The sequence below is a fragment of the Lynx canadensis genome, chromosome C1 (assembly GCF_007474595.2).
Source record: "Lynx canadensis isolate LIC74 chromosome C1, mLynCan4.pri.v2, whole genome shotgun sequence".
Taxonomy (NCBI): domain Eukaryota; kingdom Metazoa; phylum Chordata; class Mammalia; order Carnivora; family Felidae; genus Lynx; species Lynx canadensis.
The window spans coordinates 57,772,808-57,794,453 of NC_044310.1; the positions used below are offsets into that span (position 1 = coordinate 57,772,808).

General features: G+C 33.0%; 1 protein-coding gene across 1 annotated transcript in view; it reads right to left on the reverse strand.

Moving 5' to 3' along the window:
- Window positions 1-2,285: 2,285 nt before the first annotated feature.
- Window positions 2,286-21,646, reverse strand: part of LRRC40 (leucine rich repeat containing 40) — a 47,105-nt gene continuing 27,744 nt past the window's right edge. Inside the window, exons 10-15 of the mRNA XM_030326291.1 lie at window positions 17,036-17,144; window positions 14,274-14,381; window positions 10,789-10,899; window positions 8,654-8,731; window positions 5,929-6,114; window positions 2,286-3,716 (exon numbers count right to left, since the gene is read on the reverse strand). Of these exons, the coding sequence (XP_030182151.1) occupies window positions 3,611-3,716; window positions 5,929-6,114; window positions 8,654-8,731; window positions 10,789-10,899; window positions 14,274-14,381; window positions 17,036-17,144 (698 nt within the window). The 3' untranslated portion in view covers window positions 2,286-3,610. The remainder of the gene's footprint in view (window positions 3,717-5,928; window positions 6,115-8,653; window positions 8,732-10,788; window positions 10,900-14,273; window positions 14,382-17,035; window positions 17,145-21,646) is intronic.

The following is a 21,646-nucleotide window of genomic DNA, read 5'->3' on the forward strand; positions in this document are numbered from 1 at the left end:
TAGTGCCAGAATCAATTCCATATTCAATACTTGTAGTCTTTCCTTGCAGAGGACTCTTACTGGTCTTGAATGTGGAAAAGGCATCTGTTCAGGGCAGTGAGTAGTGTTGTCTGTTAAGTTTTACTCTGGTAATTTGGTTTTAGCTTTGATGACACCTAGTGTCAATGGAATGCAATAAATGTTTTATACCGCTTTATGATGTTTAGGTATTTCCCTTTAACACCCTCAACTACATTTTTCTCCTTGAAAACACAAGCCTTACTGTTTTCTGTTTGAAATGAAGAGAAAGATAATTGATAGGCAGATAAGCTGGATATTTTTGTCTCAAAGCCAGTCAAGTTCTCTTTGTACTCAGCATAGAGAAGGGACTAAAGGAAGCTTAAGGACAATGGCACTGTCCTCATATAAAAGAGCAATTTTTTCCTAGTTAAAAAATCAGAGGTGAATCTACCAAATTGTTTGCAAATTTCAAAGACCATCTCAAATAACCTTGCAAAAGTAAGGCTGCAAGTACTATAGTTTCATTTTCCCACTGTCTAACCACCGAAGGGCACCCTCCCCACCCAGCTGCATATAAGTAAAACATAAGGTGAACTATGGTCTCTTTCTACTCAGAAAAGAAATATTAACAGCAGCAATTCTAAATAGACAGTGCTAGACTTTTAATTGGTCTGTAAAGAATTATAAGTAAAAGGATACTAGATGCAGGTTTTTAGAATTTTAAGTACCCATGAAAATTATTCTTTCATTCCTAAACTACTTGACAATTGATTACTTTGGACCTTAGTTACTTGGAGGGACACAATCCTTTTATTACTATATAAAAAAGCTCTAATTCCACCTATTTATATTAATATTTTTCCATATGCTAAACACATGCACACACATATAAACTGTCCATTTTTCCTTTGAGAGCATATAATCAGCTAGTGAAATATTTCACTCTTCCGTAGGTTTAAGAAAAATTCCTATGCAGTGACGCAACACTGGACCACTATTTTAGTAAGATGAAGACAGTCTCTAGACTCATTCTTTTTCAACATCTGACTTCACTACCATATGTGCAGCACAACAGTGACATCTTAAGGCCAAGTAACTAGAATTCCTTTAGCCAGAGAATTGGGATCTGTTTTCAAAGAAATTTCATTACGTTATCAAGTAGTTTTCAAGTTCACAGTCTGCAACTGGTAGATCTTTATAAATGCTTCTTTATGACTTCTTTTGCAGTCTTTGTGAACATTTTAATGTGCACTGGTAAACACTAACATTTTACATAGACATATTGTATATTAATGCATGCATTTCATTGCATAGGTTATTGACACTCCCCTTGTAAAGCTTTTATGGAAGAAGCAACAAGCCACAGCAGTATAGCAAAAGAGGCTTAATCTTTATAAATTGGGGCCTTTTCTGTCTCTTTGCTAGGCTAGGTGGCTGTATACAAATTCGGGTGGGAGGGGCAGGAAACACCTCTTAACATTTAAGGTTTTCTACATGGGTGAACTGTAGCCAATTCAAAACAAATTGCTTACTTTAATAACAAATTTTACCATTTTATAAAAAACAATTAAATCATGACATGTTTAATTGAAATGGCTGTATTGTAATTAATATTTTGAGATAATTGTGATTTTGAGCTTAAATTATATATAAAAAGTTGTCATTTTTGTATGTGTTAACAAACTGTATCACAATTAACAGTACTTTTTAGTTGAACTACATATTGATGTAAATAAAAACTGAATGAAGACATATTTACTACTTTATTAACATAGATTGTGAATGTACTTAATGGTTTTTTTCTTTTGCAGTATAAGACCATAATGACCTTGAAAGCTGCTTCATTTTATGTGCAAAGGAGTCCTATGAATCTATATTTTAAATTTACTGAATCAGTGAAATTAATTACTTTGTCAGTTAATTTGCAAATGCAAGCTGTATTCTCCAGTTTATTTTATGTACTGACACTAATTGGTAAAGGTGTACAATGTGATTAGAATGCATTTTGAAGATGCTTTCTGTACAGATACAAAATACAGGGACTAAAATAATGCTGTGCAGTGTATAGCAGAGCCATTTTTCGGCTTTGGTGTACTCAACTTTTTCAGTATTTAAAAACGTGTTTTGAATAACATAAAAGTCTCTTTATTGTATAAATAATAAAATGTCACCTTATTGTAAAGTGTCTTTTGTTTAATATCAAAGCCGATTTCTTAGCCACAGAGTTGTAGTGTGAAAAAGGCATGTTTCTTTTAAACCAAAAACATAACCATTATAAGCAATAGTTGAAAAATGTAACTTTTATTACGGACATGTAGCTATTTATCCTTATTGGCAATGTTTTGTTTTGTTTTGTTTTCCCATAATATGAGCATGCCACAATCACTCAAAAGCTAGCTAGCTAGCTACCTACCTACCTGTCTATATAAATTAATAGACATTCTGTTGATTGGCTATTTAATAGATTCACATGGTAAGTTTCATAATGACTGATCAGCCTACTTCTGGTATTTTTGGTGTAAATAAAAATGTTTATATTTTATTTTTTACTAAATCAAGTTAACCTATAACAAATTCCCTTTCAGAAAATTACCACATTAACTATAGGTTCAGTCTTATGAAGATTAGAAGCAAATTTGAAAAGTAAGGCTCTAGAAATAAAAAAAATGCACGAGGTTGGGTTAGAACACACCAAAAGAGTAGGTTATGTGTACAAATACCTAAGTAAGTATTTAAGAAAGTACAGGTCAAGATTTCATTGCAGTATATGTTGTTAGTTATTTTCTGCTGCTGATAACTATAGAATTAATAAAATAAGGTCTTCAGGACTTTAAAAAGAACAAAAGTTATTTTTAAACACTCATACTTGGGACATAAAAATATGCAGATCCAATCTCTTTAAATTTTTTGAATCCAGAAGTACTAGATTATATTAGTATAGAGAAATAGACATATTGTATATTAATACATGCATTTCATTGCAAGTTTTAAATTCAAAATTGTGAGAAAAATTATAACACTTTTACTGTTTTCTCTACCAGTAACTACACTTCATGTAGCATTTCTGACAAAATGGTTTCATAAGATATGGGGAAAAGGCTAGAAAAGAAACATTTCAACTAGATTAAAACAAAAACAAGACAGTGAATATTAATTTAAAACTTATACCAAGACTAACCGTATCACATAAGTCTTATCATGGGTAAGAAAAAGTCTTATTTTTTTAAACACCAAAGAACAGTTTTGAATAAAATTCAATCCAATTTTATATCTAACAAAAAGGTAGAAATTAGATGGTCATATTCAAATTCATTGGTCACATTATATGTAACACAATGAGAAATGGGGAGAAAAAACCCACTTCTACAAAAATGCTTTATCATTATAAAAATATTAAACTACATTAAATAAAAATTCACATCTGAAGAAACTGCTATCTTATAAGGAATGAAAGTAAGATAAATCTTATGCAAAACAATCAGAATAAATGCATTAACACTGTATGTGGTTATCACCATTATAAATGCACACGATACCTTAGAAAAACATTACTTATCAATGTTAAGAAGTCTAAGAATGAACATGATCAAGATTATAAAACAACTCCAATTTAAGTAGGAATCCGGTCTCTCAAATATTCCAGAATAGCAGCTGTTCCTTTCATTAATATGGCTGCTCGAGGAACACGGAATGGATTTCCATCTAGCAGTAATGTTCTAAACAAAAGAGAGAATTAAGAATTTCAACATTTTCCATTAGGAAGGCTTTTATTCTAACTTCATTTGCAACTTTATAAATAAAATGTGTGTATTATTTTCTACTTGTCCCTTTTCAAATCTAAGCATTTCAATAGTTGGAATTAGAACTACAATAATAACCCAAACAACATTAACTGAACACTTATTATATGAAAGGTATTGTGTTGAGTAATTTATATTCACTGACTCTCTTAATCACCTTACAACCCTATGATCTAGACAGCATTAATATTCCTATCTAATAGATAAGGAAGCATAAATCCTGAGGAGTAAGAAAGACATGTCCAAGATCATTCAGCTACTAAACAGAGGAGCTGTGACAGGAACCCCCATTTTACCCATCCTCTTCTCAATCTTATAATGATCATATACAACATGGTTCAATTATATTTACACATTAGAATGAGCATACTGACAAGTACACATACCAAGGACTATAATATAATCCACATATCCCACTTCCACCCTGAGAAACATTAACACGTGTCTGCTCTCCACCTCCCTTGACCAGATACACATACAAAATCTATTCACATGTCCTGAAATGAGGTTTAATTTGAGATTTGAGTGCTGTTTGATTTGTTTCTTTATATAATTAATGAAATAAATTATAAAATAAAGAGACTTTTATTTTAATTTTCAAACTTAGGTGTGTAAATAAAGTCAAACGACTCACACCATATTATACAGTAGATCTAAATTACATCTTCAGTATTTCTATGGTCCATGGGGATTCTTTTAAAGGCTGTTTTCTTAATTTATAAAAAGGAGTTCATTACAGTCAATCCTCCTTATTCACAGACTCCTTATGCACTAACTTGCCTATCATCAAAATTTATTAGTAACCCCAAATCAATACTCATGGCACTTTCGAGGTCATTTTTGGATATTGCACAGGGCAGCAAAAAATTTGAGTCAATCAATAAGCACATTCTCAGCTGAGGTTAAACAGGTGATGTTCTCCCTTCTTGTGTCAGTTCTCATACTGTAATCAAGTGTCCTTTCTGTAGTCTACTTAGTACAACATTTTTTGCATTTTTGTACTTTGTGTTGGTGATCTCATTGTTTAAAATTGGCCTGCCAAGTAAGGACTCAAGTGTTGTCTAGTTTCCCTAAACACAAGAAGACTATCGTGTGCCTTACAGAGAAAATACATATGTCAGATAAGCTTCATTCAGGCATGAATTATAGTATTATTTGGCCATAGTTAAATGTTAATGAATAAATAACATGAAATACAGAAACACACAGAGAACAAGGTTATGTATTGACTGGTTCATGAAAATGTGACCAGAGGCTCAAAAGAACCTAACTCGATACTTCCCCAGCAGAAATGGCTCAGTATTTATGAATTTGGTGTTCACAGAGACTTTATAGAATACAAACTACAGCAAATGACGAGAACCAACAGTATTTTACTCTTACATTCACTAATACGAGGTACCAAAGCAGATGCCAGTGCGTCCTAGTAAAATATGCCAAGCCATCATCAGTTTCAATAAATTACTTCTGAAACATTCTGCTTAAGCACTTGGCTTTCTGTTGACATCTCAAACTCACTTTCTATTTATTTAACCAGCACTTATTGGGTGCTTACTGTGTTCTAGGCACTGGGACAACTCTTTTCTAAAGGAGGTAAAAGAAATGGTATAAATGAGTCCAAACAAATCAGGATGGAAAATCAGAGGAGGGACTAACTGCTTGGAGAAGCGAGAAAGTTTTCAAAGATGATACTTAGGTTGATTGCTGATAAAAGCAGGGTAAAGGCATTTGAGACTAAGGTAACAGCTAACACAAAGAATAAGGAAAACCATGCTGGGCTTGAAATACATGGTGACAGTCTGTAACAGATTCTGAAAAACCTTACATGCACAACTGACATTTTTACACAGTGGAGTTTCAAGTTAGACATATATATAGTGATGACCAAAGTATCAGAAAACAGTTACTACACTATATTATACCATATAAGCAAAGCTAAAAAATATATATATTTGCTAAAACCTGAAAAGCACAATTGGTATTCTGGATTTTGTTACCTGTTATTTTTAATACAACATCAATTTTTTTACTTCAACTGTCCTGCAAAAGTACCTCAATAAGAAAGAAAAAAAAAATCCTTACAAATCAATAAAATCAATGGAAAACTCTAGTAGAATGGTTTAGCTACCTTAAGTTCACACAATTACCAAGCTCTGGTGGAATCTGAAGTAGGTCATTATTTTGAAGGTCCAATGTGATCAGCTTTTCCATTGCCTTCATTTTCTGAGGGTCCACAGATCCAACCTGATTGTTACTAATCAAAATTGTTTCAAGTGTGGGGATGTGATACAGAACTTCAGGTAGTATTTTGAACCTATTAAAATATGAACAGAACACCTAAATATATTGGGATCAGGGCAAAAGCATTCTTTCAAATAGATTATCTTAAGTCTGTTATCATGATGTAGTTTTCTTTAGTGTAATTTATTTTGTATTTGGTATAAGTCCTCTATCCCAATTTTCAAGAAAATGAACTGATTTTGGAAACCTTGAAATATATGTTAAGTGGACAGACTTGTAACACTTTTTACTTATTGTGTAAATCCAACAATGTTTTTCTCCCATGTTTTTCTCTTCACATTTAAGAAACCAGGAAATCCTTCTGAGATTCTCTATAAAATGTCTCCATGTAGGTATTATTCCTTAGCTCATTTTTACTTCTTATGAGACAGAATTACTGCCAATGTTTTAAGTAAATGTTAGAGATTTGTATTTTGCTTTGATGAAGCTTCCAAATGAGTGTATTCTTGGTTCTTCAAAAGATGACAGACTAACATAGCCTGCTGCTTCCTCATCCAAAGCAACACTGAAGATGCCACAAGAAAGAAGGGAAGGCTGACAGCTCTCAGCAATTAATGCAACATTATTGAGGATCTTTTGGGGGACAGTGGCTGGTTTGGTTTCAGTGTGAGATAAACTGTGTCATGGACTAGAAATGACAAGGGATGGGCTGAAGGACAGTTTTATAGTTGTGGCCTTTTTACTTCCACATACAGGCCTTCTTTTGCTGCCTTGATGTAGAAAGAGAGAGAGAGAGAGAAAGAAAGAGAAAAGAAAAGAAGAGAGAGATGGAAGGAGGGAGGGAGGAAAGGGGGGAAGGGAGAGAGGAAGAAAGAAAAGATGAGAAAAGGAAAGAAAAGAAGAGAAAGACTAGCAAAGGTAAACTCAAGGCAGCTCTGAAGTTCCAGAGGGACTGGCGAGTGAATAACTAGGAGCACAGATGGACTGAACAGCCCCTAAGCGGTCCTTCCTCTTTTTCCACACCAATGCATGAAGAAGCTAATTTAAAAAGGTGTAGCTCACCTGTTCACACAGAAGTTAGGTTAGCTTTTGCCATCTCCCACAGACGTTACTTGACAGTGTGATTGACAGCTCAATAGAAAACTTAATAGAGAACTGATAGTTTGATTCACAAATAAAAATTAGCAGAGATCCAAGAAGTGGATATATTTTTAAATAATGACAATAATGATATCATTGTTGACCTACACATGAGAAAGCATGAGCAATAATGAAGCAGACAGGACAAAAATTTAAAGAGGCAGTATTTTAGTTACATCACTGTGCCTTAGCCTCGTCAACTGCAAATGAGGAATAATAATAGTACTAAACTTACACACTTGTTGTAAGGACTGAATAATTCTATTTCAGCTGGAATACAGTAAGTAAATGTTAGCTATTAATATTTAGTTTGTTAGCAGAAACACTTTCATCATAGGAAACACTATGACATAGTTGTTAAGAGCCCAACTCATGGAGGGAAACCACCTGGGCTCAAACCCCAGATCTATTATTTACTATTTATGTGAACCTTAGGTGAGTTACTTAACTTCTAATCCTTGATTTTTAAGTGAACATAGTAATACAGAACTATAATGACAGAAACCACCTTTTCTGAGGATTAAATGAGATGTATGTACTTAGTCCTCTATCAGCAGATAATAAGTTCCCATTAAATATTAGTTTCTCTTCTTTTTTAAATGACTTTATTTATTTATTTAGAGAGACACAGAGAGAGAGAGAAGAGTGTGCAAATGGGGAAGGAGCAGAGAGAGAGGGAGAGACAGAATCCCAAGCAGGCTCTCTGCTATCAATGTACAGCCTGATGAGGGGCTCGAACCCACAAACCATGAGACCATGACCTAAGCCTAAATCCAAAGTTGGAGGCTTAAATGACTGAGCTACCCATATGTGCCCCAATATTAGCTACTCTTAATTATTAGCACTATCTTTATAGTGTTTGCAGAATAAAATCTATTATTTAGTATATAAATCCCTCAGAGGGCCTGCTACTGCTTATATGCCAACTTCATTTGTTACTTCTACTTCTCTAGCCCCTTACTTTATGGTCTGATCCATATCAAACTGCTTGACATGTCCCAAACACAAAGTGTTCTCACATTTTTGTGCCTTAGTATATGTTATTTACTCCACCTTGGATGCCCTATCCCTGTGTGTCTGGCCAACATCTAATTTTCAAGTCTTACTTTCAATGCTGTCTCCTCCACCTTCAAGCAATCTCAGGAAATACATTTACCTATGCACTGTGTTTTCCCTATAAAAATTATAATTATTTATTTGCATATCTGTCTTCCTACTGGGCTGTAAGTTTCAGTTTCTTAAAATTGTTACAAGGAACAAAATGTATACTAGACATCAGCTGTGAAAATTCTAAGAAAGCAATATCACTTTTTAATTCTAAGTAGAATAAAGCGAAAATAGACCTGAATATTTAAATAAAGTAAACACATGGGGCTGTTTTATTTGGTTCTTTTAGCTGTATTCTCTAGTAAAACCTACAAATTCTCCACAGAAAAATCCTTAGTCATGGATTAGTCGGTTCTGTCTCTCACCTGTTAAAGGAAAGATTAATTGTTTGTAGTCTTATCAGTGATTCCATTTCTTCAGGCAAAGAATTTAAAAAATTGTTCCTAAATTGGAAAAAAAAAAAAAAGATGATTTACAAAGTTTGAAAATCTGTACAACTTTAATTTATAATTAAAGTGTTGATCAGACAAAAAAATTACGTAGCTTGGTTTCTCAGTCCTTGATCTATCTCATTATAGCTAAGTCCTAAGAATTCTGAATTAGTCAGCTGTCTCAGGTATTTGATTTGTATGCCAAATCCTAATACCAATATGCAACCAATTGATAAAACAACCAAGTCTTTAATAATAGATTTAACAGGGCAACACTGTAAACTAATCCCTTATCTCCTTTAAACTGAGCTCATCAATACTTCTCACAGATAGGGCCCTTGAGATCATGCCTATGAATATCACATTATTTGATTCCACAAATATTTGATTGGTGTTTAATACCTATATCTTGCACACAGACATGAAATTCTACTCCAAGCAGAAGTGTAAAATTATATGAAAAAAAAAAAAAAAAAAAGAAGGGAAAAGTAATGAGATTCTATGAATTTAGAAATTTGGAGCTTTCCACCACATAGGCATTAAGCAAGTCCATTTCAACTCTAAGTTTATAATTTCAATTTGCACAATGCATATTTTTTTTTTAGAATCTTATGATGAAACATGGCAGTAAACAGAATCACATTTATTGTTGGAAGGATCTGGGAACAATGTTAAAAGAAAGGCTAATAAGAAGGTAGGAGGATTCTAGAAACTATATAATTACTAATAATAGAAAATATTTGTGAGAAAATTATATCCAACTAGATGGCTACCTATTAGCTGAATTTTTTCTAAATTTCTTTGCATTCCAAAGTCAAGCCTAATATGTTAAGTCATACTTTCTACACCTATGTTCTTTTTTTCTTTTCTCCGTACCTTTCTCCAGTTATAAAGACAGTTATTATTAAGTTGTACTGAATGCACTGGTGATTTCTATCCTTTTCCTAGAGTCATAAATACCTACTGATATCAGATATAAAGTGTATATTAGTCACTTAATTAGAAACCTAAAGGTATAGTTATAGACAATGGCATACACACACACACACACACACACACACACACACACACAAGAATGAGACAAAAGTATAGATAGCAAGAATGAGTACATGAATTCATTCTCTCTGAATTCATTAATTCTCCATTAATACTAAACTAAAATATGGTTTTACACTACTTTGCCAGTGTAACTACCAACTCAAAACAAGCAATTCTACATTTAATACGAGCAGAGTATTAGTAGATTTGCTTTAATTCCATAAGAAAAAATAAAAAATGTCTCTATAGAAAGAATAGAGAATAAATTCTCAAACAGATATAACTTAGCTTGTTATTTGCCTATTATTTGAGCAGAATAAGAGGAGCTATGCCTTAAATAAACTAAAAGCACACCCAGTAACAGTATAGGAGTAGGAAGCCTAGAAAATAGAGATATAGCTTTCAAATAAAGACTTAAAGCCCAAACAAATAAATGACTATCTACCCCTGAGCCATTTATTATTACCCTCAAAGAACTGTGACAATTCTGATGCTGTCTCTTCAATTTAGGACACATTTAAATTAAACTTCTTATTAGCACTGCAGGGCTTTAAATAGTTTCTTTCCTTTTGTTGCCACTCAGGCTGTTCTTTTTCTTTATTTCTGGCCTTGCACATTTAACATAATATTTGAAACCACAAAGGTTCTTTTTAAGAGAAGCCATCCTAGCTGCTGTGCCAGCAGAGGATTTTGACAGTTTTAATTTACTTTCAGGAAAGGAACAGTGTGAAACAAACACTTTCCATGTGTTATTTGTAAGTTTGCTTACATAGGAATTTAAAGAATGTGTTCATATTTTCTAATTTTTCAAATCATTATTTCTTATTTAACTTATAAACTGCCTACAAATGATAGATGTTTGATTAAATTATTTCCTAAATGCTTAATTTTAGACTTGTCCTAAAATGTTATTAATTACCTAAAGACCAATTTCCACGATTGGTTAGGAAATATGAGAGAAAGGGCAAATGTTAGGCAAAACTCAAAGACACATTACAATGAAAAAGTGAGGCAATAGTATCAATAAATACCTGAGATCTAAAAAAGTCAATTTTTGAAGCATGCATAAATCCAAGGATATGGAGGAAAGCCTATTAAAACTGAGATTGACATCAGAAACCATTTCCTTCAGTTCCACAATCCTGAAACAAAAAAACATTTTAAAATTTTAGCCCTTGAATTTACTGTCAGAACTTCAAAACTATAAGCAGACCATAGGGGGGAAACTCTGATATAATTTTTGCTAATTAAGATTTTCTAGGGGCGCCTGGGTGGCTCAGTTGGTTATTGTCTGATTTTGGCTCAGGTCATGATGTTACGGCTCATGAGTTCAGGCCCTGCATTGGGCTCTGTGCTGATAGCTCAGAGCCTGGAGACTGCTTCAGATTCTGTGTCTCCCTTTCTCTCTGCCCTCTCCCACTCATGCTGTCTCACTCTCTCAAAAATAAATACATTAAAAATTAAAAAAATAAAATAAAAAGATTTTCCGTAACTTTTACTTTTCTCACAAAATTTCAGTTTAGATGTGTATTCTGTATTATAGTAGTTTTCTTTTTAGACTGCATAATACAATATTCTCAGTATCTGAGTACTTCACAATCTTTTCTATGATATGTCAACATTTTCAAGTATAGATGATATGTCAACATTTTCAAGTATAGTATTTTTTGTCCAAATTATCATTAATCATGAATGGAAGAAAACATTAAGTTAATTCCTAGGTTTGGTGTCACAACTAAGCAATTTAAGTCAAAGACTTAAATGTTTCTAAGCAAGCCTAATCAACATTAGTCATTTTAAAGCATGCTACTAACTATAAGAACAAAAAATGTTATATAAAATTTTCTTAGAAATGTAAGTTAAGCTATAACTATAAATCATTTTTTTCTATCGTATTAGCAAACTGAAGAAAGAAAGAGTTATCAGCTGCTAAAGAAAGATGAGTTTGGATAAGTAACTGATAAGAAAATTTTGGAAAGTTTTTGGATATTTGAATTGAGAGTCATACCCCTTTTAGGAATTCTCCTGGAAACCTGGCCTAAAGAAACAGAATGTTTTGCTTTACTTATTGCCATAATTAACCTATGGTATATAGATGAATTAGATTTTATTTTTATTATTATTTTTTTTAGAGAGCAATACAGAGTACGAACAGGGTAAAAGGGCAGAGAGAGAGAGAGAGAGAGAGAGAGAGAGACAGAGAGACAGAATCCCAAGCAGGCTCCACATTCACCATGGAGCTTGACACAGGGCTCAATCCCACAACCCTGGGATCATGACCCAAGCTGAAATCAAAGTCTGACGCTCAACTGACTGAGCCACCCAAGTGTCCACAGATAAATTAGATTTTAAAAGTATTGTTTACAACATAGGGAAACACTTATGACATATAAACCAGCTGGGATACAAATGGTATATATAAATCTAAATGGGAAATAGCTTGAAATGAAACATGCCATGAATAGAATAAATCAGAATAAATCAATAAATAGAAATGATCTGTCCTTTCATTTAGTTCAAATGTTTATGAATAAGTATTATTTTCACAATCAGGAAATAATATAGTGAAAACTGTGACTTGTGAAATAAAAATTTAAGAAAGAGGGAAAATGACTCAGAAACTCTAGATCAAGGTATGTCTTTACTATCTTTCTTCTTTGGCCCTCTAATTGCTAAAAAAAATATATGAGGAAATAACAGAGGTAACAGAAAACCATACTGTCATGCATACAAACAACCAGATTGTCAGGTAAAAAGAAAAAGTAAGTTATAAGGTGATATCTTTTAACTCCTTCCATCTTCGTTCCCAGTTTTGATCCAGGATCTCCAAGGCAAACTTATCCTGAGAGCAAATCTAAGTGCTTAGTTATTCTGTCAAATACACTCTGAGCCCTTTAAATGAGAGATGAACTAGTTCTCCTTTTGCAACAGAATCTCAAAGTTAATTGTCTTTTAAGATCTGTGTTCTCCGGGGTGCCTCATGGCTCAGTTGGTTAAGCATCCAACTTTTGGTTTCAGCTCAGGTCATGAGCTCATGGTTTGTGAGTTCAAGCCTCGTGTCAGGCTCTGTGCTGACAGTGCAGAACCTGCTTGGGATTCTCTCTCTCCCTCTCTCTCTGCCCCTCCCCTGCTTGTGATCTCTCTCTCTCTCTCTCTCAAAATAAACTTAAAAAAAAAAATCTGCATTCTTCAAACTATGGTCTGTAAAATAGAAAGCAAGTTATACTTTGTCTGACTTTAAAAATTTTGAACATCTAAAAATTTTTTTTGGCAGTCAGATGAAAGCCATTTTATTTTCCCACTCTCTTTTTTTTTTTTTTTTTCCCTAATACTTAAGTGCTTACTAAGTGGTAGGCACTGGTTAAATGCTTTGTGGGGATTATGTCATTTAATTCTTATAAAACAGGGACTTTATGTCTTCACAGGTAGGAAAACTAAGAGCAGCTAGTTAACCTGTTCAAAGCCACACAGCTCACAGATCTGGGATACAGATATATGCAATGACTCCGCTGTCCAAGTTCTTTATCATTTCACCATTCTGTCTCCCATATTGTTGTTTTCATTGCAAGGTTACTTGTCAACTTTCTTTGGGTATACAGATTACTGTAAGCTAACAATCATTTTAAAAGTTCAATATCATAAGGGCGCCTGGGTGGCTCAGTCAGTTGAGAGTCCGACTCTTGGTTTCATGATCTCACACAATGAGTTTGAGCACTGCATCAGGCTCTGCTTTGATAGCAAGGAGCCCGCTTAGGATTCTGTGTCTTCCTTCCTCCCTGCTCCTCCCTGCTCGTACTTTCTCTCTCTCTCTCTCTCTCTCAAAAATAAACATTAAAAAAACATATATATATAAAAATTAAAAGTTCAACATTATAGTAAACTAATTTTGTCTCATAACTTAAAGATTTTGCTATAATTAATATCAACAAAGATACACTGAATAATACAAAGTACAATGCACATGCACTAATATTCGGAAGTCAAGAATTCTTTTTTGGGAGGAAAATATTAATAGGATTCAATCTGTTTTGCTTTTACTATCAATGGAAAAATTCAGTGGCTTGGTAATTCATTAACATGAAGCTCAAAATGAAAATTCCTATTAAGCCACATGGCCCTGGCTTTGGACGGTATCTTAAAAATGTTCTCTAATATTTCATTACATGGAAAAAGTAACTTATACTTTTAATAATTCTAATGACTACTTATAGGTATATTATATTATAGGTATAATAATTTTAATACCTATTTATATTATATCTAATACTTATCAGTAATTCTAATACCTAAAATTCTAATACCTATACCTGTATACCTCTCAGGACAAATGTTAATATGTCTCAGAGAATACTTAGGTGAATTTTGCTAAATCCTTCAAGTAACATTAATGAAGAAAACTACACATATACTTTCAAGTTAAAAAACTGTGAAAAATAATAATTCTTGGCACTGAGGTGCAAAAACCACTGAGAATGAGTCACAACTTAATAGAAATGACATGATGAGCAATTCTCACCTTTTAGGAATTTCACATAGCTGATTCTTACTGAAGTTAACAGAAGTGACAATGTTGCTTTTTACTGCATCAAATACTTCATCAGGAATCAAAGTTGTTTGTTTATCACTAAATGGAAAATGGTTTAAAATGCATCATTCTTAACAGTCCAGGAAGATATGATTATTACTTTTCACTTTTAAAGGACTTTAAAGATTTTATAAGATTTTTCAAGGCAGTTGGCTAAGAACATTTTGAAGTTCTGTAAAGAATGCCACAAAAACCTGCCAACTCACAAAATGTTCACCATTAAGAATTCAGACAACATGTTGTATCATAATACATTGTATCATACCTTCTGAGCATTCACATACTCCATGTGAATAAAAACAGATGTATCTTCAGAGTCTAAGATGCTTAGAAGCCATATAGTAAATGGACAGTAATCAGTAAATGGATTCCTCTACCTCAGAATAGAACTAAAGCTATAATTTTAAAACTGTTGTCATCCCTTTTCTAAAAATCTCTAACAGGGACTATTTGCCAATTTTATGTAGTATACAGTTAACTGCAAGGTAACAGTAATTTTTTAAAAGTTCAACATTATACTAAACTGTTTACTCATAACCTCAACCAATTTCTCCCTCCGTTAGCATGTGACAAAGTAGACAGGATAGTGGCCTTCAACTAAACTATCCCTGGTCTTACCATTAAGGGAGCTTTGTAATTTACTTTGTCTTAGCCTCAGTTCTGTGAAATTGAATCTAAAGAGTTATTCATTGTTATGTGTGCCAGAAGTTTTGCAAATGTATAATGTATACTGTAAATAAATTTCCTTTTCAATTAAGTATACATTTAATCTTAAATGAAATATAGTAGTACTCTGACATTTGCAGATTTACTAATTTGTTGTTATAATTAGCCATTTACATTCTTCTTTTACAATTTTCAATGCCTAATATGCCATCCACTTAAAATAATTGTTGATGGAATACTAAATTAATGACTATATGGACAAGAAAACAATTATTACATATAATGTGTAATATGGAGGAACTTATAAGAAAGGCATTGTAATATAGATAGATAAAAAGACAGCCAAAATTTCAGTTTTTACGCCTTCGACTTCTGCTTTCGGGCCCTATTTTCTATTGTGCAGATGTAGCATTTTTATCTTTTCCATCAGAAATGCTCAAGTCACAGGGAACTGATTTAATCAAATGCTGAAGATTCACACTCTTAAAAAATTTAGTTCAAGGCATTTATGCCTTGAGATTGGGACTTCATTTATATTTTAAATGGAATACTCCTTTGCAATTAAAGTCTCTGAGGAAAATAAATTACAATAAATTTAGAATCAAAACAATCTAAGATGTATGGTCTTCAGTGCTATCTTTATAACACTTTTGTGGTATCTGTGACTTTAAAAAGTGGGAATGGTTATCTTAAATAAAACGTCTCAGTATTACTTTATAGACTGTTTGCAGGATTAAAAGCAACAGCATCTGTAAAATATCTAGTACAGTGCTCAGCATAGAATAGGGACTCAATAAATGGTACCCATTTATTGGATTGAAGGAATGGTGGAGGGAATAAAGGCAGAGAAAAAAGAAATTCTAAGGAGGAATCAAGTCTGTCTTATCATCATTTGGTGTTTTATGACACCTAGCATAGGATTTGATACCTATTAGGTTCGAAAATATCTATTGAATAAATGGATATATTATGTGTAATATAAGACATGCTAAGTCTCCATGCTATGCTATGAGAGAAGAAGGATACAAATTTAAGTATGGAAGAGTACTATCTTGTGTTATAGTGTCAAAAAAGGAAGTTGGTTTAGAGCAGTGATTTCTACATACACAGAAGAGTGTCAGACTAGAGGTAAAAATGTTAATGAAACAACAGATCTGAAATAGAAATTGTATCCTGACTGCTGAGAAGATGCTTCCTACTGATACAGTAAGGCAAAGAGGCTAGACACTGATGCTGGCTGTTAGGTAACTAAATAAATAAATCTAGTCACCTGACTTGAATCTGAGTCTGTATTCTTTTGTATTACCGTTATAATACCCAGACACAAGCCAATCAGTGTAGGAGCTTTGGCAGTATTGGTTAGTTTTATCATTGTTGCCTAGATAGTATTGAAAAAAGACTTGCCAACCCCTCCCAACCTGTACATAGGTATCTTCTTTCCCAGTTGAATAAACTTCCATAATATAAAAATGGTTAGGCTTTTGTCTCAATTTATATAACAGTATTACAATTGTTTCAGGTTAATATATGTATACTAGAGCATAATATTAGGCTCCAGTATATTAGATTTATATGCTCTATAATATTAGATTTATTAATGGGGTACAATCTCTCAAGCTCTGCCTGCTTGAAGTCTTCATTAACTAAATGATACTTACTTACTAACACAGACCCCTGCAATATAAAATTCTCTCTTGATGCTGGTTACTGAGTCAAAATTTATTACCAACCAGTACTGTCACTCTTTTATTTTTGATAATAATAAAATATTCTTTATTATAATAATTTCAGTATTAATAACCATCTATATACCTCTTAAGTGTAATAAACACAAAGCACCTAAGGAATGGGCATTTAAGTTCACTGTACTTTTAATATGCTTTTATCTCATCACTGATTTTACAAATGCTATTACTTTAAGTACTAATGCACTCTGATGAATTCTCCCTTACCAACTGTCCTTTTATCTGAAGGATTATTTCTCAAAGTTTCCTATGTGTTATGCAGTATTTAAGAAAATTACATACCTATAGTCTAGTATTTTTAATGTGACGATAGCGTGTACATTGACTCTGGATTCACTTGGTAGTGTCATGGCAGTCTCAGTAACAGGATCACTTTGGCTAGGTTCATCATCTGGCAAGAAACAAATTATAAAAAATCAATATTCATAGTACAAAGTCATTTTTAAATTTTCGAAAATATGTAAAAATGGTATGCGTGATTTCTAAATTATTATTGGTGAGAATGTCTTTAGTCATATACTGTATTTCCAATGACTCAAATCTGGGTCTAGAACTTAATATTTAATTAATAGAAAGTAGATAACATTACTACTATAAGGCTTTAAAATCTTTTAATAAATCTTACCATAAGGAAATTTAGGAGTAGGAAAGAACCTTCAAAGAATAACAACAATCTCTCAGAACAAACAATGACACTAAACTTCCTTCTTAAGAAAAATAATATGGTCTATTAGAAGAAATTTGTTAACAAAGGAAAAGTATTATTTCCCACAAATATCTACCAAATATGCATATGCCTATCTTCTCAGTTTAGGACACAAGGAAACTGATTACTCTCAATCACTTAAAACCTGGCAATTTACATAATCAAGTAAGCTTTTGGTACGTTATTTATGTTAAGAGTTTTTCTTAGCAAATGCAAGATTTTATTTTCAATAGATGTTTTCTAACATATATGCATACTCACACATTCACACACAATCAACCCCCTCACTAGTCTCCAGACACTGTTTAACACTGCCATCATATGGTAGAAAGAGCAAAACAAACACAAATCATACATTTTAAAAATAAATGGCTTTACGATTTTTTGACAAGAGACCACAGCAATCTAGACAAGAGTAAAAAAGACAATTTTCAACAACATGAAAAAAATAAAATAGTCTTAGCATTCATATGTTAAGACAAGAAGGCATACTAAAGGAATATAAAAAAAAATTAGTAGTATCCCTGGGAAATTAATGAACATTTGTTGAATACTATAAAGTACATTTCTCTTGCATTGAGTTCATCAGTTATTCACTAATCAACAATCATTAAACTAGTATTTCTTATGCAAATATATGGATATTTTATTTATAGAAGTAGCACAAAATAAAAGACAGTATCAAATAGAAATAGAAGACATCAAGATAAATATTAGCATTAAGTAAATGCTTTGGTATTTAGAAGTACCCTGGCAGTTTGGTTATGTCACTTTAAAGAGTATGTAATATATATATTGCCAAATTATACCAGCAGATAGAAAACATCAAACCAGCAACAAAACCCAGCATTATTTTTTACATATACATGTACACTAGCATGATTGCATACTAAGAGTATTCTCAACACTTTCCAATGAGCTATTTTTATTTATTTTTTTTTTAACGTTTATTTTTGAGACAGAGAGAGACAGAGCATGAACGGGGGACGGTCAGAGAGAGAGAGACGCAGAATCTGAAACAGGCTCCAGGCTCTGAGCTGTCAGCACAGAGCCCAATGCGGGGCTCGAACTCACGGACCGCGAGATCATGACCTGAGCCGAAGTCGGACGCTTAACCAACTGAGCCACCCAGGAGCCCCTGAGCTATTTTTAATAATCAGCACCAAGGAGAATGTAAAGAGGGGAACTATTATCCTTTGGGAAGGGACTATGAAAGAGATGGATTTTCTTCTCATTATATATTTTTGTATGTTGGTTGAATTTTTATCATCAGCATTTACTGACCTTTTAACTAAAAAACCTAAGATGGCAATATTCCCTTAATTGATCTACAGAGTCAATGTAATCCCTATCAGAATCCCAGCTGATTTCTTTGTAGAAATCAAAAAAATGATTCTAAAATTCATGCGCGATTGCAAGAAACCCACAACAGCTAAAACAAGCCTGAGAAAAAAAGAATAAAGAATTTATACTTCCCGATTTCAAAACTTCCTACAAATCAATGGTAATCAAGATATTGTGGTACTGGCACAGTATAGACATACAGATCCATGCAATAAAACTGACAGTCCAGAATGAACCCTGTATTTATGGTCAACTGATTTTCAACAAAAATGACAAAACCATTCAATAAGGAAAAAACAGTATTTTCAACAAATGGTGCAAGGAAACTAAATAACCACATGGAGAAGAAATAAATTGGAATCTTATCTCATATCATATATAAAAATTAACTCGAATCAAATACTTCAGTATAAAAAATGAGTCAAATACTTCAATATAAAATCAAAACTTCAAAAAAAACACAAAGGAAATAGTTTTCACAAAAAAGATTTTTGCAAAGGATTTTCAGATGTGAAACCAAAAGCATAAGCAAAAAAGAAACAAAAACAGATAAATTAACTTTATCAAAATAAAAAAACAAAAATAAAAATTTGTTTCAAAGGACAGTACCAAAAAATGAAAAACCAAACCCACAGAGGACTAGATATATGCAAATCATATATCTGACAAGAGATACAAAAGAACTACTACAACTCAATAATAAAAAGATAAAAAATTAAAAATTGGGGGCACCTGGATGGCTCAGTTGGTTAAACATCTGACTCTTCCATGATCTCACAGTTTGCGAGATCAAGCCCTGCATTGGGCTCTGTGCTGACACTGTGGAGCTTACTTGGGATTCCCTCCCTTCCTCCCTCCCTCTCTCTCTCTCTCCTTCAAAATAAATAAACTTTAAAAAAAAAATTAAAAATTGGGCAAAGGATCTGAACAGACATTTCTCCAAAGATGTACAAACGGCCAATAAGTACATGAAAAGATATTCAACGTCATTAGTCATCAGGGAAATGCACATCAAATCTAGAGTGAGATACCACTTCACACCCACCAGTGCATCTAGAATCAGAAAGTCAGAAAACAACAAGTGTTGGTGAGGATGTGAAAGAATCAGAACCCTCATGCAATGCTGATAAGAATGGAAACTGGTGCAGCTGCTTTGCAAAATAGTCTGGCAGTTCCTGAAATGACTAAACATAAAATTACCATTGATCTAGCAATTCCACTCCTAGATATATACACAAGAGAAATGAAAACACATGCTCACACTGAAACTTGTAAATAATTGTGTATCACAGCATTATCCATAATAGCCAAAGGGTATGGAAATTCTTTTTGAGGTAATGAAAATGTTCTAAAATTGACAACTCTGTGCCCACAAATTTAGTAACCTAGATGAAAAAGACCAATTTCTTGAAAGACACAATCTGCCAAAACCCACACAAAAGAAACATACAACCTGAATGGGCCTGTATCTATAAAAGAAATTCAACCAATATTTAATAACCTTCCAAAACAGAAAGCAACAGGTCCAGATGGGTTCACTGGTGAATTCTACCTAACATTTAAGGAAGAAATTATATCAATTTTTCAATCTCTTTCACAAGCTAGAAACAGAGGGAATACTTCCTAACTTATTCTACAAGGCCAACAGTTATCCTAAAACCAAAACCAGAAAAGATATGACAAGAAACTAGAAAGCATTATCTCTCATGAATATACATGTAAAATTCCTCAACAAAATAATAGCAAATTGAATTTTAAAAAGTATTTAAAAAATTATACACTGTGACCAAGTGGGATTTGACCCAGGTATACAAGTCTAGTCCAACACTCAAAAATCAATCAATGCAATGCTTCACATCAACAGGCTAAAAAAGAAAAATTACACGGTCATATCAATAAATGCATAAAAAAACATCTGACAAATGCCAACACCCATTTATGATAAAAACTCTCAGTAAACTAGGAATAGAGGAGAACCTTCTCAACTTAAGAATATCTACAAAAAACCTACAACTCATATCATAACTTGGTGAGAAACTTGAAGCTTTCCCCCTAAGATTAGGTACAAGGTAAGGAAGCCCCCTCTCACCACTCCTTTTGAACATTATACTGGAAGTCCTTGGTAATGCAATAGGTAAGTAAATGAAGTAAAAAGAATATAAACTGGGAAGGAGGGCATAAAATATTCTTTGTCCACAGATGACATGATCTAGGTAGAAAATCCAAAAGATGTGACAAGAAAAACCCCCTGAAACTGGTAAGTGATTATAATAAGGTTGCAGGATACAAGGTTAATATACAAAAGTAAATTGCTTTCTTTTATATCAATAATGAACAAGTAAAATCTGAAATTAAAAACACAATACCAATTACAATTACATTAGCATCAAACGAAGCGAAATGGCTACATATAAATCTAACAAAATATGTATATGAATTCTATGAGGAAAACTACAAAACTATGATGAATGTGATCAAAGAACTAACGTAGAGAGATATTCCACGTTCATGGATAAAAGGACTCAATATTGGCAAGATGTTTATATAGAGCTGTAAAAGACTCAAAAGAGCCAGCACAGTATTGATGGAGAAGAACAAAGTTGGAGGACTGACATTATCCAATTGGAAGACTTACAATAAAGCTACAGTAATCAAGACAGTGTGAAATTGACAAAAGAACAAAGAGATCAATAGAACAGAACAGAGAGCCTATAAATAGACCTCCATTAACACACTCAATTCATCTTTGACAAAGCAGCAAAAGCTATAAAAACAATGGGGCAAAGATGGTCTCTTCCACAGTGGTGCTGAAACATCAGAAGATCCATGTGCAAAAAAGAGTA